Below are 13,305 nucleotides of genomic sequence, written 5' to 3' on the forward strand. Positions count from 1 at the left end.
CAGCTGGCTGCGTGACTTGGAGTTTTCTGTATGAATAAATACTGTATAGTAAATATGTATGCTGACATATTTCCCCCCCCCGGGCGTTCTGCGCTTTCATACGTTGTCAAAGTGGAGATGCTGCTTTGCTGTCAATCAAACAGCCACTTCATTAAGCGCCAAAAGAGAGCAGCATCACACGCTGGGAAGAGAGCCTGTCACTCACAGCGTATAGACATGTAAATCACGTGTGCTGCCGAGGTGGGTTTGAGTCCCACTACACTCTGCGTGACCCGCCGCTGTCACAGCAGGGCCGCGCCCGCGTCGCCCGGCGTACCTCGATTACTTAGATTGAGTTAGTCACGCAGGTAGAGCGGCGGGTCACGGAGGAACAGTTCCCACGTAATGATTTGCTGTTAATATTAGATTTCAGTCCCCACGGGATTGTCACACTTAGAGCAGCGGGAGAAAATTACCTGCCAGGCCTCCGACGGGGAAGTGAGCTATATTTATTTATACCTTCTCTGGTTTTTTTATCTTCACGTTGACATCCTTTTAAAGTGATAATTATTCCGACAGCGATTTTTTCCGTCTTCAGACTAAAACTTTGTGATGGATGAGTGTGTCTGAAATCATGACACGGTTTAGCAGAGGTGGATGTGTGTCTGTGTGTGTGTGTGTGTGTGTGTTTGACTGATTGTTCACTGGCGGCTCTCGTTGCTTTAAACCTGTGAAAACCATCTATCTCCTCCTGGTGCGTCTCCCTGCAGGACGGGATTCCTGTTTAATGATCTTCTCGCCTGGAACGAGAACTTGCTCTCCCGCCCTGAGAGGAAACAAGTAGGTGTGGGGTCATTTAGCTGTAGATGAAGTGGCATAGTGTCTTTCCATTTACACTTAGTTCTCAGTTCATTAACTTTACCCTAAAAAACAGCAGCACAATAACATTTCAATGGACACAAAAGCGCCGTTAAAATGAACGTATCTGTCTCGGAGACAAATGATAAAGACCTCGACTGTGTGTGCTCCCTTTGCTTCCCGTGTTGCTGCATGTATTGTATATGAAGAGGAAGAGGAAGCTATTTAAAGAGTGCCCTCCTTGACTTCTTCCCCGAGTGCTGATGACAAGTTGGATATCTTAGATGCATAAAAATGTGATTTTGACACGACTTCAAAAGGAGAAGCATACGGATGAGGTGGACCCTCTGCCAACAGAGAGACGGGGAAACAGATGGGTTTTACACAAACAGCGCAAACATCAAGAACACTGAGTTAAAGAGCTTGGCAGTCGCTCTTGATGAAACACTGAGGAATGGAGGCGCTTTTAATGAGCATCTCTCCTGTGATGCAGAATGGGAAAAGACAAACTGTTTGCGCTCTTAAAGGGCCAGTTACCGTCACTGGGCCCTGACTGGTTGAACTGGTTCCTCACACCTCTTGTTTGGGGACTTTCAGCGTTCCGGTATTTGTGTTTCTGTTTGTGGAGTAGAAAAGTCTCCAGCAGATTTTCCTCCTGCAGAGGAACCGATGGCTCCGTCATTAACCAACAAACCCTGTTTATTATTATTGCTGCGTTCAGCTGACGGGCGGTGATCAGCCAACAGATGGCGCCAGATGAAAGAGAAGGGTCAGAGCCGTAAGGAGAGAGGGGGGCAGGGGGGCAGGGGGCCGGCTCCAGTGGAGGAGTGTTGAATCAAGTAATGATAGTTTGTGTAATTACAAAGATGACATGTTGTTGTTTGTGTCGACTGGGACCAGCTGAGAGACACCAGTTGAAATCAAAAGGGTTTTAGTGATTCTGAAATAGACAGAATCAGCGATAATGAACATATTTATTCATCCTTATTTCCTTTTTTAAAGCTGCAGATTCAACATTTTACTCATGAATATGTTGATTGTAGTAACAACAAATTGTTTGGTCTATAAATGTGAGATAATAGTGATTCATGCTCATCACAGTTTCCTAAAGACATCTTCAAATTACCCACAATCCAAAACAAAACGATAATCAATTATGAGATGTCTCTTTTCTCGAGAAATCAATGAATCATTTGATTTAAAAAATATATAAATCTAATAAGTACAAATGATTTTCAAACCACAAATTGCCCTTTTCTGTATGAGGACGTGTCCAGAACCCAAAGATGTTCAGTTTGAATTCTGATTTAAAGCAGAAATTAGAAAAGCTAATTGACTTTGCTTGTAATTGTTGGTTGAATAATTGGATTGTATTATAATATATAATTTTCCTCCATATTCATTTGTCAGCAGATCAGATGTGAAGTCAAATATGCAGCTGCAACTAAAAACGATTACAAGATGCACGGCTTGTTTTTCCCGACCATCTGTCCACAGCCCAAATATTTCCAGTTTACCTTCAAATGAGAACAACATTCACAGTTTAGTGGCTGTAACCACAACATTGTTATTTTTGGCATCTTTGAGAAAGTGAAACCAGTTGCACCGAAAACACTTTCCCCTCTTGAACCTGCCATCTAACCAATAAAGATAGTCTGTCTACGCACGGTGAGGAATTACTGTTTTCCTATGAAAACCAAATGTTTCAGTGTTTCTCTGTGTTTTCTGCTGCCGCTCTAGATGCGTCTGTATTTGCTCTGTGAGAATCTCTCACCACATCAGGAGCCGGTCATATCGTTCTCTCACATCTTCACTGAGATCATGACGGATCCTCAGGTCAATATCTTTGAAGTGAGAGTTTATCTCTCTCTCTTTTAAAGCTTGTTTTCAATAATTTACCTGATATGCTCTGAGTGCGTGTGTGTGTGTGTGTGTGTGTCTGTCGTGCTGTAGAGTGTTGCAGTGATATGTATGCAGGGCCATAATCTCCCATACCTGCCTCCCTGTGCTGATCACTCACAGCCGCTATTGTTCGACACACACACACACACGCACACAAACACACAGCACACCCACGGGTCATGTAATTGGATTCCATGGGTTCCCATTTGACAGTCCATTGCCATGTAATGAAATCAGTTATTTACTTTCATCATAAAATCTGATAAGGGACAACATCTGCCGGGGTGAAGTTTGAGCGAGGGCTGCACATGAATGTTGATGCAGCTCGTTTCTGATCTGCAGCATCGACGTGAGCTGTTGCATCGTGCTCAGGAATCAACACCTGGTTGTGCGGCTTGTCATTATCCTCTTCAAGGGGGAGGGGAGGGGACAGGGGGGGGGGGGGGGGGGGTCAGCATGATGAAAACAGATCGACAATTTATTCGGTTATTTGTTTTACCTTTAGCGACACGACAGACAAACAAGCAGCAGCAATGGAAATCTCTGCCTCTGCACATTAAAGGAAGGAGTGTGCAGCGGAGTGTCTGGTTTGTGAGTCCGAGCTCGGCCCTGCTCTGCTCTGCTGTCTCATTATGCTGCTGCTGCGCTGCTGGAGGACACTGAAGGACACAAGCGATTGAATTCAAGTGTTGTATATTCCCTGGAAACCAATCAAGGAAAGCCCCAGAATAATAATCCCTGCCCGCTGTCATGATTCATTTTTATTTAGTTCCATATTTCTACCCTGGCGTTTGAGTCACTCAGAAAGAGTAGTTCCAGCATGAAATCAATGTTCCATTAACATTTAATGACCAGGAAGGGGCTTAATAGAGGTGGTACAGACGTCTGTGCTTCTGATAACGTCCACGTCTCAGGAACGCTCATTCAAAAACCACATTGGTGTTGTCAGGTCTCCTGTTCCACCGCCGCCGCCGGGACAAACAAAGAGCACCGGTGTTTATGTGCCTCAGAGCGGAAGAATTAAAAGCTGGTAAAAAAAAAAAAGAGACTTGTAAAAAAAATCCATCAAACGTTGACCGAGGAGGCTGCAGCTGACGGCACGTTGTAGTCACATGTATAATTACTCAGGGAGTTATTTGACTGAGGGCGATTCCAAACCACACTCACCAGATATCTCAGCATTTCATCATCGTACGGACGTAAATTATGAAAATAAGGTAAAAGAACAGGTCGGTTTATCAATCTGCTGTGTTAGTGTGTGTACTTATACTCATATCTTTGTACTTCTGACCATTTGGAGCATGTACCTTAGGACACTGTGCTAGTTTTTGTTGCCTCCTCAGGTTTTTTTCTACTGAGTATCTGAGCTATATCCTAGTTAAGGTCAGAGGTCAGATGTGAAATGTGGTTTGGTTAGGTTTAGGCATAATAAGCATAGCTGCACAAACTGTGTGTGTGTGGTCCAGGTATTACTTATGTTGTGGGGACCTGAATGTGTTTACAGAGTCACAATATGGGATATTGTCCCCATAAGGTAAATCATTTAATTGAAAGGCAAAGACATGTTTTAAGGTTAAGTTGAGCTTTTAAGGTGAGGTTGAGGTTAAGATTAAGTTAAGGTTAGGGTTAAACAAGTAGTAGCTATGGTTAAGGTTCGCGTAAGTCTCCAGAAAATCAATTTAAGTCAATAGTCCCCTGAAGTCATGGAAACAAGACTGTGTGTGTGTTGTGTGAACGTGTTGTGTAGAAAAAAATACAGGATTAAATAACACAAAATACCAATTTCTCCATTTCACGAAAATAAATGTGTCTATTGTAAAAGGAATAAAAAAAAAGGCTTGCAGGGTCCTTGTGCTATTGTTTTTATTAACGTTATCATTGCTATTGTTGTCATCATTATTAATTAGCAGAACAAGATAAATCAAAACACCCCTCAGCAATCATGGCTTAAGTTTCTTCGTACTCAGCTGGAACAGAGAGAGAGAGAGAGAGAGAGAGAGAGAGAGAGAGAGACAGAGAGAGAAAGTGGAAAATCTGAATCAGTTTTTTCTTTTTCTTTGAGGACCATATGGAAGGTTTCAAGCAGCCGACCATATGTTGAAGGCTTTTGTCATGGAAATCATACTTTTTGGCACTTTTTCATTGCGCAGCCAAGCCGGGCACATAAAGAAAAAGAAAGGAAGAACAGAGAAATCATACAGAACATGATCAAATCTTTGAGAGTACACAGAATTTGAAGTTTCTCGTTTGTAACTTACAACAGATAGCGTTTTTTAAAATCAAGACACTCCCTGATTCACGTGGCCACCCGGACTGCAATTGGTACCTGTAATTGTCTTTTCTTTCTCTTAATAAAAATAAATAAAATAAATAAAGACAACATGAATAGAAAAAGAGCAATTAAATGTCCACATGCATTGTCATATTATTGCTGTGATATATTTACAAATATATTTACAAAATTATCAAAGAGGAACAATGTTTCCCTAAATCTAAATTCACACGTTCAGAATCAAATTGTGCCTCTTTGTCTGTGATCAGTATTTTTCCCCCTGGGGACGATGACGCCTAAAGTTCGATTCCAATTCCAGTTGATTTTAATGAGCTTCATACTTTCTATCTGGCTCCGTCCCCAGGTTTCAGAGGTACATATTCATAATTGTGTTCCACAGTAAAAAAAATAAAATGTAGAAAATAATCTACTGGAAGTGGTGATTTCTGCGATAGCTCAATGACACAGCGACGTGCCAAACGGTGAGTGGTGTAAGCCAATCAGGAGACAGGTGGTTCGGACGCTCTCATGCAGTGATTCAGCTGCAGCACTTAGACGACCATTGACGAGACGGACGGACGGACGGACAGAGAGAGAAAAACTCTTCTTTTCTGTCCTTTCTCCTCTGATTTGCTCTTTTCTCTTCGTTTCTTTGTTTTGCTTTCGCCGGACGAGCTCTCAGCATCACCGCGATCGTGTCATTGATTTGGAATATGCAAATCGCTGACAGTGCATTTGCCTGCTGGTGCTTGACCTTCCCCTTGGAGGTCGCTCGCCGACTCAATTACGCTCCCTATCTGCAGTCTGTCTGCAAACACCTGTTATCCTCCCACACTCCACCACCCACCGCCAATCCCTCTTCAACACATCTCATCCTCGGTGCGTCTGTTTTTAGAGGCGGTGGGGGGGGGGGGGGATGAGGACGTATGGTGGGAAGGGGGGGAGGGGAGGGACGACAGGCAGGGGGAGGATATAATGGAAGGGAGGGGGGGGGTTAAAGATGCATTTCAGCAAACCTTCTTTACCATTTCCAGTTAGTGCTGGTTAGAAATGTACACAGTCATCATAATGTGATCTCAGCAGGTTTCTATCCTTTAACACATCAGCTGTTTTAAATGGCAGCGAAACATTTGGGAGCAGCGGTGATTTCTTTTTAGGTTTAACTATATTTAAACGTTTCATTATGTCAGTGACCCTAAGTGGAAATTAACGTTTTCCTGCTGCTGAATCTGTAACTTTCAAACACTTCAGTCAAATCACGTCCCCCCTCAGCTGCCAGAAGAGATTTTATACCTGGTTAATCTTAAACAAAACAAAAAGAGACAGTTAAATTAATAATAAAAAAATAAAGAACATCAGCTTCTTCCAGTTCAATTAACACTTGTAGCATATTTTAGCTTCGCTGTGTAAAGGATGGAGTGTTGTCCACTGTTACTGCATCACTATCTTTATTGCTTTTGCACATTTTAAAATCTGGATGAATTACACCCATCGTTATTCAACTCTCTTTTCGGATAGTGTCACGTGTTTATGAACATATCAACGTCCATCTCTGGGAATTGTTTATTGCCCCAGATTTAAAGAAGAACCTCCAGTTCACGAGGAGGCCGGGGAAACAGCAACATGGAGAATATTTAAGTTTTTCATTTTCATCGTTTCTTTTTATTGCCCTAAATCGACTGAAAACAGGACAGTGACTGTGATTGTTATACATGTCAAATTGCCGTGTCAGTGTAAGTTATTGCCATGAAAACAAAAGTAACTCTGCATTCATTAGTTGGAAGTTCTTCTAGCACTGGTACCGTACATTGTTCCTCTTTAAAAAACTAAGTCCCTCGGACTCTCTACAGTTTTCATGCATATAAACATTTTCTTTGAAGATCAGCAGCATCTTACAAGGTCAATGGATGTTCATATTGTTAAATTATAAACAGTAAAATAAATACATGATAAATCAACAAATAATTCTGTCTTCAATAAATACACAACATAAGATAAATAAATAATACAAAATAAATAGATAAATAGGTAGATAAATAAAGTATTTACATGATAAATAGATGGGATGCATTTAGAACCGTGGGCGGAGCTTGGAGCGACATATAAAAGGGACAAACAGAACGATTCACTTTGTAACTGAGGGCGCGTGAGTCCATAGCGTCACTCGCAGGTAACACTGGCGGTGGCGGAGCACCTTGAACACTGGCTGCACATTGCTTCGTTGAGACTGATGATGCACCATAAAGGCAGCAGAGTTTATGAAGCCACCATGGTGGAGGAAGATCAACGAGAGTTTCCATTGCTATAGACGAATCAACCGCGCATGGCACTTAAAAACAACACATCATTTGGTCTGGCTCTCAGAGTTTTGTTTTTTGTTCTGCACGTCAGGGTGAGACTATGAATCTGATTGGATGTGGTGTGATCACCTGTTCAACAGGCCTGTTAAATGTTTTAACATCACGGCTATCGGAGGATTCGACTGAACGACCTATGGCCTGTTATCATCATCTCGTCCAGCTTATTGAAATTAGCTTATTTTTTTGTTTTGTTTTAAATACCCACAGTTACAAAGATTCCTTTTGATCAACAAGGGATAAGAAGCACAAAAAAATAAAATTTAGAAAAATCAAATACAAAAATAACATCCGTTGAATTAAAACACTGGTGTGGAAAAAAGGGTTTTTGTCGTTTAACCTTTTAAAATGATCTCCCTTTTTTTTTGCAAATACTGTCATAGTTCACATTTTCATAAAAAGTTCATGTTGGCAGTTGCAAAAGAATTCAATTCTTAGCAAATAAAAAGCAGCATAAAAATACAAGAGGTCATTTTGTCTCTAAAAAACAAAAGAACACTGTTAGTCCTTTTTTATGTTGTTTTTTTGTCTTTTTCTCATTACTATTTGCTATAAAATATCAGGAATCTAAATATTATTACTATTGATATCAATATCATTATAGTCATTGATAAAAATTCACATGCCAGGCCTCATATATAATTGTGTGTAAGTGTGTGTGTTTGTGTGTGTACTTGTACTTCTGTCCTTGTGGGGACCAGCGACTTTTACCCTATAAGTGAGGACATTTGGGAAAGTCAGGACCTTCTGGTTCCCATTAATACAAAGGGACATTTCAGGGTTTACTAATCTCAGGTTAGATTTGGGATTAGGCAAAAGATTTGGGATTAGGCATTTAGCTGTGATAATTAAGATTAGCATCGGGGTTATAGCATTATGTAAGCATGTGTCCTCATAACGATTAAAGTACAAGTATGTGTAAGTGTATATGCATACATGTCTGCGTGAGTGTGTGTGTGTGTTTACATGAGCACGCGTCCATGCGAGCACATGTTGAGTCATTGTGTACAACTATCATCTACAGTCTCTATTTGGGGGAAGGTTGTTGATTGTATGTTTCTGTGGACGATTAGCTACTGTGCAGGGAAAAAATCCAGCATCTTTTTGAAAATGTCTTTGCCATAATCATTAGAGTTTCTTCACGTAATCTCAGTGAAAATATTGCTTTCTAAAAAAAGGGAAGAAAAAAGGCATGGAGGGCAGAGTGAACAGGGTTATTGGTGGTGAACCTACAACGTGGGGTTCAAAATTTAGCTTCTTTCCTCGGGGGTTAGATTTCTGATCCAGAGTCGTCTTCGTCCGCAGAGCCCTTGAAGCAAGCCGACTCATAGTGCTTGTTCAGGTAGGACTTGAGAGCGAAGTTCTTATTGCAGCGCTTGCATCTGTAGTGCTTGAAGGCAGAGTGTGTTTGCATGTGGGCGCGGAGGTTTGAACGGTCAGCAAAGGCTTTGCCACAGTGGGCGCAGGCAAAGGGCTTTTCCCCCGTGTGTGAGCGCATGTGACCTTGAAGGAGCCACGGCCGGCTGAAAGCTTTGCTGCACACGTCGCATTTGTGCTTGAGGTCATGAGTGAGGATGTGCATGGCCAATGCCGGCATGGACACGTACACTTTATTACAGGAGGGACACTTGCGGGCCATCTTGCTATCCAGGCTGCGGTGCGTCTGCTTGTGTCTGCTGAGGTTGGAGGAGGTGGCGTACGTCTTGCCGCACTCGTTGCAGGAATGGCGAGCCGTGCCGGGTACCCCCTCCGGAGTCCCTGCGTTGGCGCTGCTGCTTCTGGAGCCTCCTCCACGACTCTCGGTGTCACCCTTTCGCCTCGAGCGCCCGTCAGAGATGAAAAAGGCATCCATGGTGTAACCCTCGGCCAGGGCCTCCGATTCACCACTGTAGAAGCCGCTGGCGGTCATGCCAGACTGGGGGCTGTCGGGCTGCTTCAGGTCGGGGTCACAGTACTCCCCTCCGCTGCTGGGCGGCGTGTACAGGGGGTCTGACACCGGCGACGCCAACTTGTGCTCCATCTTCTTCTCCCCCTGGTAAACAGATGGCGTGATGTAATCCTGGATATAGCCTGGGAAAAAAGAGACACGCAAACACAGTTGGCCAGGGGTTGTGATGGATAAGGACACAGTGACACACTGGTGATTACATGATCATCGTGTTGGATGATTGCCCTTCGTAAAATGGGGAAAGAGCGAGTGGTAGCTCAGAGATAATTGCATTTTTTTTCCCAGAGCTCACAGGTTGTACACACAATAGTGCGGTGATGCAGGGAAACATGATGTGCTCAGCTGCGATTAGGACGGTTGCAATTTTGCAGTGAGGATGAGCGGGAGATAATAGCTCATCAAAGAAGACTGTGAGTGGATGCATATTAAATAAAGTCGTCTCATTGATCAGACGTCCTCTCCTACGCTGTGTCAGTCCTCTGTGGCCAGGGCCTCGCTCGATGTTTACTTATTGAACACCGGCTCAACGATTACATCAAGTCTCAACTGCAAAACCCAAACAAGACCTTATTTCCTCAGATGTTTTATTGTGACAAGGATTTTAATTTGACTTAAATCTGTGTTCTAAAACCGAAACACCTCAGAACCGGTCGATTTGAGAGCTTTCTCTATCAATTACTGTTTGAATCTTTCCTGCAAACGATTAAATAGTTTAGTTTTTGCACCGATTCCACTTGTTACATCCTGTCAGACTCGGTGCTACGTCTTTGAAAAGTGCTGCAACACAAAAGACACCATGAGAGATTTAAATGTCACCAACTGTACGGAGCATGATTTCAGAGAGATGTATTTTCATCGGCATCACTCAAGTCTTTCCTTCCTCTCTGAGGCAGCTCGGTGCCAGAGGAGCTAAAAGGCTCGCTGGCAGCTAAATGCATCCAAACACAACTCAATATACTGAATACTCTGATCCTGCAAATCTCAGGAGTTGAATAAATACTAAATGCATTTACCTCCAGGTTTGATTCTGTAAAGGGTGGAGCATAGCGAGTATAAAATGTGGTCACATTCCTTTTCGGAGAGTAATAGTGCATGACAGCAGAAAAAAGCCATTCCTAAGCACTGTGTGCAGCAAGCGGTGGAAATTGGGTATTGACGTGTTTTTAATGAAATTCAAAGTTTTGAACTGATCAATAGGCCATCATCTGTAGAATAGTGCAGCTGTTGGAACAGCCGAGCGCAGGAGAAGATCAAGTATCTGCGACACACAATAATAGTTTATTGAGCACGGTGCGCTCGAGGGCCGATAATGTGCGACGTGGCGTCGTACACATTGTCTGTGAAGAGGGTCACCTGCCCACCGCGGCTGAAGAGCCTTCAAGAAAACAGGCCATTGAGAAATCAGCTGAAGTGCTCTCTTCCTCCAGCGTCTCCAGTCCCAAGGGTCCCTGTTCACACAGCCACTCTGTCAAAGACACGGCCGTGACACCGGAGGTCCGGGAAACACCGGGCCTGTGCACACATCGTGATGCTGCACTGCATGGGTGCACTGTTTTCAACCACACAGATGGTGAGTGTGTCCGAGAAGGAGAGAGAGAGAGACTGAGCAATGCTCTCTTTAAAAAAATAAAATAAAAATATCACTTGTTGTTCTTTTTAAACCTAAATTCTCTACATTTGCGATTTAATTTGCGATTAAACAACGCAGCTCTTGTTATTTGTAAGCACCTGTTTCACAGTCACTCGTGAAAACAGCACGATAACCTTTTATTTTGCAGAGTTCTTTTTTTTATTTTTTGTAATCTCCACTAAGCAGAGTTGTTTACTGTGTTTCAATTACCCAAGGTCAGACATGGAGCTCATCATTCGGGGACTCTCGCTCTATCAGCCTTTCCAGCTCATAGACTCGTTTCTCTAATGCAAAGCAAGCATGTAATTAATGGACCCTCTCAGCCACCCCTCTTTGTTGTTCAACAGACACTCAAGTCAAATGTCTCCACAATGGGGGGAAAGAAAATCTCCTGGCACGGCAGAAGTGCTGATGTGAGGTATTTCAGCCTCGCAGGGAATTCTTTCATTTTTTTTCGCTTCCTCTTTTCTTTTTTGGAATCAGCACGAAAAAAGATTCTTTTGTTTCGGATTAAAACGCCTTTTGTCAACATCAGTGTCGTGTCTTATCGCGCTTTTTCTCATTTCTTAATATAACGCTTATTTTCCATGGTGTTGAACAATAGACTCTGGAACAATAGAGAGTGACAATAACTATACTAATGGATTCTGTAATAATAATGTAATATTATTCAGCAGGAAACTAAAAAGAGCATTCATCATCACAAACTGCAGAACATGCAGAGCAAATGTATAAAAACATTTTTTAACTCTTTCCTCAGCAGGTTGCTTGAAATTTAACACTTTCCATTTTTAGTTTATTAAATAACAAGTTGAATGTTTGTTAAATCCCTTAAACCCCCGAGCATGTAAATATCAGTGAAGCTTGATATTGACGCGGCTGAATAACAGGTGGGCATCGTCACAACATGTAGCTGCGGACCGCGAAGCCTCTGTGAGAATATCCTGACGAATCACAACAAAGACACATATGGCCCTCGCAACGTGGCCACAAAATGGAAGCGGCGAGCTTAAAGCAGAGCGTGAAAGTGAAGGTCGCCTCTCTGCACCGAGCGGGGATTAGCGTGGCCCGGCCCGTGTGGTGACCACAGTGCAGCTATGTGCCTTTCTTCATGTTTACTGTACAGCCTCCGTCACGTGACCGGCCTCTTTGCTGCCCCAAGCATTTTTGTCTCCTTTTTCTCCTTCGCTTCGCTCTCCCCCCTCAGCCCAGCTCCCCGCCTCCCTTCCGGCCGTACTGTACAGTGTGTTGATGTCTCTAGTGGCGGCGATAGGCCTGCACGGCTGAAACTCTAACCCCTGCTAGTTTTCAAATGCCCGGAAGGAAGAGAAAGATGTAGTGGAGCGATGGGGGTGGGGAGGCTGTGCATGCTCCACTTGGATGGGAAGAGGGGGGCCAGGGAGGATCGGACCGTGATGGGAACCCAAGGACAATAACAGCTAAGGACAAATGTATCATCCGATACTCATCTCTCATTTTCATGAATTTTTTAGTGCACATGATGACCAGATATAGTCGCTGTGTGCGTGTTCCGCTACCACAGGGTTGGTGCAGTCACACAAACACACACACACACAACTGGAGCTTCTCCTGATTACACACACGTTTTGTTCCCTATTTACATAAGCTAATCCGTGGCTGTGACCTGAATTGTGTCTGTCCTTCACTGGAGTCAAAAAACAAAAGTCTGGGGGCACAGAGATGGGGGTGGGGTGCCTCCGGAGAGGATTAATCGGGATACTGATGCAAAAATCAGCCGGCTGCATGTAACATCTCACAGTAATATAAAACACACTCTACGAGCAGGAGAAACGCTGAGTTAACGCAAAAACAAAAGAGGGAGCCATCTGTGCTAAGTGTGGAAATGTGAGCGAGGCTGAAATCAGCAGTGTGCAGGCTCCTCTCTATCTGGAGCAGCGCAGACAAGTGGAGGCATGTTAACTCACCATTCTCGCTGAGGCGAACACCGAGGCTGGTCACCGAGTCTGTGATGGAGCGTGCAAAAGTGAAGGAGTCGTCCAGGTGGTGGTGATGATGGTTGGAGTTGGCAAAATTGGACGAAGAGAAATCATCAAGCTTGATTTTCTTCACCAAAAATGAACGGGGCATGTTTCAATGGATAAAAACACAGAGCTGAGAAAAAAAATGCATGAGAGAAAATATGGAAACCCTCGGAGGAAGCACGCGAGCAGAGCCGGCTGGAAGGTAATCCGTGCGATTAATGTGAAGACGGGCGGCCAAAACATAAGATAAGAAAGAAAATGGAAACCGGTGGAGAACAAGGCTGACGGCGATGCTGTGTGATACTCTCTGGCTCCCCCAGCTTCCCCAGGAAAAATAAAAAAATAAAAAATAAAAG

The 13,305-nt window shown here is 43.4% G+C and overlaps 1 protein-coding gene across 1 annotated transcript; it reads right to left on the reverse strand.

Moving 5' to 3' along the window:
• Window positions 1-8,638: 8,638 nt before the first annotated feature.
• scrt2 (scratch family zinc finger 2) lies at window positions 8,639-13,055 on the reverse strand. Its single transcript, XM_053423990.1, has 2 exons — window positions 12,893-13,055; window positions 8,639-9,438 (listed from the first exon to the last, which is right to left on the reverse strand). Exons 1-2 carry the CDS (start codon window positions 13,053-13,055, stop codon window positions 8,639-8,641), a joined length of 963 nt encoding a protein of 320 aa, XP_053279965.1.
• Window positions 13,056-13,305: the final 250 nt, after the last annotated feature.

Source organism: Pleuronectes platessa, chromosome 6 (genome assembly GCF_947347685.1).
Source record: "Pleuronectes platessa chromosome 6, fPlePla1.1, whole genome shotgun sequence".
NCBI classification, from domain to species: domain Eukaryota; kingdom Metazoa; phylum Chordata; class Actinopteri; order Pleuronectiformes; family Pleuronectidae; genus Pleuronectes; species Pleuronectes platessa.

What these genes read in the sequence shown, in the direction of transcription:
- scrt2 (XM_053423990.1), bottom strand. Translation starts at nt 13,055, where the DNA reads ATGCCCCGTTCATTTTTGGTGAAGAAAATCAAGCTTGATGATTTCTCT. An exon ending in TGTTCGCCTCAGCGAGAATG is followed by an intron (nt 9,439 to 12,892) that starts GTGAGTTAACAT and finishes CTTTTTTCCCAG; the next exon opens with GCTATATCCAGGATTACATC.